At 38.7% G+C, this 4,596-nt stretch overlaps 1 protein-coding gene across 1 annotated transcript in view; it reads left to right on the top strand.

Annotated features, from left to right (window-relative positions):
* lto1 (LTO1 maturation factor of ABCE1) overlaps nt 1-4,315 on the top strand; it is a 104,382-nt gene extending 100,067 nt beyond the window's left edge. The window contains exons 3-5 of the mRNA XM_041197755.1: nt 1,808-1,878; nt 2,292-2,409; nt 3,303-4,315. Coding sequence (XP_041053689.1) covers nt 1,808-1,878; nt 2,292-2,409; nt 3,303-3,368 — 255 coding nt within the window. The 3' untranslated portion in view covers nt 3,369-4,315. The remainder of the gene's footprint in view (nt 1-1,807; nt 1,879-2,291; nt 2,410-3,302) is intronic.
* Nucleotides 4,316-4,596: the final 281 nt, after the last annotated feature.

Below are 4,596 nucleotides of genomic sequence, written 5' to 3'. Positions count from 1 at the left end.
TTGACAGCATGTCACAATTGTTAGCAGTGATCAGTTGTGAATTGTTTTCTTTGCACAGAATGACATTCAGATTTAAAAGAATGTCTGTTCTAATGGTTTCAATCCAAAGTAACTGGGAGAGTGAAAGGCCAGATACTATTATAGTCCTTTCTAGTGCCTATCTAAGTGAACAATACTGCTGTTTTTGGAAACTACATGCGTGGTGTTCTGTTGGGGGATGCAGGGATGAGGCTCAGTGATATAACTGAGGACAGGAAGGTTCTGTTTAACATATTTGGTGTAGGTGATCAACATTTTCGTTGCTTCGAACATCTTTGTGAAATATCCAAAACTTGGCTTCGATTATTCCCATTGTAGAAAGTTTTTGGACTGAGAACTTTAGGTCACTGATTATGTTCCTTAAAAAGCCTTGTTATGGCCTGTGACATTGGTTGTTTCTCAGCAATATCGGCAATCTGAAAGATTTAAATAACTAATTCCCAAGTGTAGCCAAAAATGTAGTCTTGTTTTTAGAAGATTGCTTGTTGTAGCGTTATCTCGTGTAATACAAATCTAAATTTCATATTGTGATCAGCTGGAATGCTGCTAGGCAGAATTGTTCAAGTATAAATTGCTGGTTGAAGTTGGAAGATCTGCTGTCAAAACAACAACTTGTATTTATATAGCACCTTTAACGTGGTAAGTCTGAAGGCACTTTACAAGAGTATTATTTGACACTGATCCACATTAGGAGATATTAGGGCAGATGACAAAAAGCTTGGTCAAAGAGGTACGTTTCAAGCAGCCATTTAAAGGACGAAAGAGAGGTTTAGAGAGGGAATTCCAGAGCTTAGGGCCTTAAGCAGCTGAAGGCATAGCTGTAGTGGTAGGGTGATTAAAATAGTGGATGCTCAAGGGGCCAGAATTGGTGGAAACATAGATATCTTGGAGGGTTATGGGTCTGGAAGAGATTACAAAGATGGGGTGGTGAGAAGGGGATGCAAAAGATCCTGGAGGGATATGAAAACAAGGATGAGAATTTTAAAATTGGGAGTCAACAAGAACAGGGGCGATGGGTAAAAGGGACTTTGTACGTGTTAGTAAATGGGCAGCAGAGTTTTGGCTGACCTCAAGTTTATGGAGGGTAGAAGATAGAAGGCTAGCCAGGAGTGCCTTCGAATAGTCGTAGCAAAGGCATGAATGAGGGTTTCAGCAGCAGATGACCTGAGGCAGGGCAGAGTTGGACAGTGTTATGAAGGTGGAAATGGGCAGTCTTAAGAGATGAGGTGGATAGCTGTTCGGAGGCTCAGCGCCGGGTTACATATGCCACCAAGCTTGTGAACAGTGTGGTTCAGCCTCAGACAGTTGCCAGGTAGAGGGACGGAGTTGGTGGCTGTGGGGTGCTTCATTTTTATTAGTTACGAAGAAATTGTTTCAGTGTTGTAACCTAATAACTAAATTATAGTCTGAAGTTAACACTTATCAATGAAGATCAATTCCAAATAATTTTAAGAATATATTAGTCCAGTGGAAACCTATAATAATTATAGTTCAGTATAATAATCTTATGTTCAGAACAGTGTGTATTGCCTGATATGGGGTCCACTTTTCTTCAAACAGGTTATCTGGTCATCATCTTGCTGGTTTTGGGGGCTTGCTATGCACAAATTGGTTGCCATGCTTCATATATTACAACAGTGGCTACATTTAGTACCTCATTGGCTGTGAAGAGCTTTGAGGTGTCCTGACATCATGGAAGATACTATATAAATGCATATCCTTCTTTTGAGGAGTTTCATCTTTTACTTCAGATCATTTTTTTTCACAGGTTTCTTTTTACAAAGGTTTTGCATTTACCTGGAAGTGTCTTCTTCAGAAAAACCAAGATGCCAAAAGCAGGTATACGAATGAATGTCAAGTGATGCTGAACTTCAGAATTGCTCGTGTTGATGGTTAATGATCCCGTGAGAGGAACAATTCCAATTGCCCACCTAATGATGGTCCAGAGGGTTTTGGTTTTGCATTAATGTTAAACTTGTGTTGTGCTAAAGCCAGAACTCTGAAGTACAACTCTGTCCTTCAATCAGGCCCTGTTTCGACTGCATTTACACTATAACTGCAGTGTTAGCGTGAAACAGCCCAACAGTTTGTGGTGTAAATGCACTCTAAACTAAGTTCTTCAGATCTTCCTGTGATGTTGGAAATTAAATTCATTGCACAGCAAGAAACTTTTTTTAACTCTAAATTCCACGTTCTTGGGTTTTGCTGTCCTTTTTAAAAGACCATGCTTTGCCTTTTTGTATTTATTGCAGTAAAAGGCTGAAAGCCCTAAATGCATTGCTGGAGATGGTTCACAGGTTCCCATATGAAGACCCTACCTATGACAAGTTACAGGAGGACCTGGAGAAGATGCGAGCCAAATTTAAACAGGTTTGTGAGGTTACTAGATTACACTCAATATAGTGATTTTCAGAAACAGTGAGAGGTTTGGACATGCACACTTTTGACCTTGTGTGACCGGTGAAGTATTTTGCTTACTGTTGCATAATTTGCATTGTTGTATGAAAGTGAGTGCAGGTGGTCTCTTTCATTGGACAGGGAGATATTATCGCAACTGAGCTCCATCCTGTTGTTGCTTAATATCCAGACATAACAATATTTGTAGCAGAAGTTGTTGAATATTGGCCAGGAGTAACAACATTGACCCTTTTTTTCTTCCTCTGCAGCTCCTTGTTAGTGGCCACAGCCAGGCATTGCCCCCGAAACTTGCGCTGTTTGCATGCTCGTTATATTGTACAATCTATTTCCTCATCAAACCTTTGGGAGAACTTGTGTTAGTGTCATAACTGTGTTAAATGTTTTAAATATGTTGAGAAAAAACAGAGAACCGAAAGCATTTAGTATCATGGAACTATTACCTTACCGTAGAATGATAGGCACAGGATGCCATTCAGCCTGTGATGCCTGTACAGTGTCACAATACTGATACCTTGGGAGAACTTGGAATTATTTATTAAATAATTGAACAAAAGTGTTTAATACTCTGCAGTATTAACCATTTTTCTAGTTTACAAGCAGGATCATCTTCAGAGTTGAAACTAAAATCATATATTATGTTGCTGCTTATCGGTCAGAATTTCCACCTGAGTAAATATATCAGAGATTTTGGTGTTTAAATTGTTCATATCCTACATTTAGATGACTGGCCTTTTTGAAAAGATAATAGACTGCTTAACTACACAAACAACACCCTCTATACACTCAGTGAGAGTGGTACAGCAAAGTCCTGTATTAAGAAGCTTTGTTTTATTCTTTTGTTTCAGATTTGCTCTCTACTGAATGTCCAGCCTGCTTTTCAAAATGCAAGAACAGCAGGGATCTCCTTCTAAAGCAGATCATTATGACTGACCATCGTAATACTGTTGACGGTGTGACATTTTGACTGAACTAAGCCCAGCTCTCTCTGCCTGAAGTTATCTCTACAAGCAAATGTGGAGGAAGGGACTGGATAAAGTGAAATTCTCTCAGAAAGAGCAGATACTTCATAACTACAGGTTATAACCTGATGTTGGAAAGTGATGCAATTGCTGCTAAAAGGGAAAATTAATTCCAAGTTGACTGTCCTTTAATTTCTTTTGGAAAAAATCAGATCTAATGTGACCTGAACTGACTACAGCAAAACAATGGGAGTTTAGTTTCCTGCCGGGAACTTGAAATTTAATGAACTTCCAGCTTTTATCAGTTTGGATTCATTTCTCTCAGGAACAGTTATACTGAACTTTCTCCTTAAGTTGCTTGTATATTTTTAATTATTTCAGAAAATGACAGCGCAACTAGTTCTCAATACTAGCAATGAGTCAAGGAGATGATTTAATTGGTGTTGGTTGAGGGATAAATATCGGACAACTCTCCTGCTTTTCTTCAAAATAGTGCTGTGGGATCTTTTTTACATCCACCTGAGAGGGCAGGCTTGGTCTCGATTTAATATTTTGACTGGAAGACACCATCTCTGCCTGTACAGCACTCCCTCAGTGCTGCATTGGACCATTAACCTGGATTATATGCTCAAATCTCTAGAGTGGGATTTGAACTAAGGCTGATAACATATAATAGTTGTGTTTTGTTTTGGAGCAACATGGAATCTTGCTGATCACATATGGTGGATAAGTAACATTTTTACTGGTTGATAACAAAGCTAAATTATTTATTGTAGTTGTAAAAATGTTCAGAATTTCATGATCAAAATGGTTGTGACAGTTTTAAGACTGTAATCATTTGTATTGAATTAAAATCTCATTGAAATTAGTTCATTTAATAAATCAAGATTAAAAATCAATGCTAATGTTTTTTGAATTACCCATCACATCAGATTTTTTCTTTCGCTTTTCCTTTGAACTTTGTGGGTTGTAGTGACTCTTTTTCAAATCAGCGTGCTGTATTTTTCAAACTCTTGACTCCTTTCCTCCTTCCTACCCTCTATTTTTCCTGCACCGGCTAACGCAGGTCACCTTGTCTGAGTTATGGTGCCTTGTTCAGCCGCATCTCGCACAAGTTTGTAAATTCTTCCATACTGGATGCGCGATCAGTATATTCATCCACAAACTGCCTGGGGGAGAC

Source organism: Carcharodon carcharias, chromosome 10 (genome assembly GCF_017639515.1).
Source record: "Carcharodon carcharias isolate sCarCar2 chromosome 10, sCarCar2.pri, whole genome shotgun sequence".
Lineage (NCBI taxonomy): Eukaryota > Metazoa > Chordata > Chondrichthyes > Lamniformes > Lamnidae > Carcharodon > Carcharodon carcharias.
The sequence above is the reverse complement of the archived record's forward strand: the minus strand, read 5'-3'. Positions and strand labels throughout refer to the sequence as shown.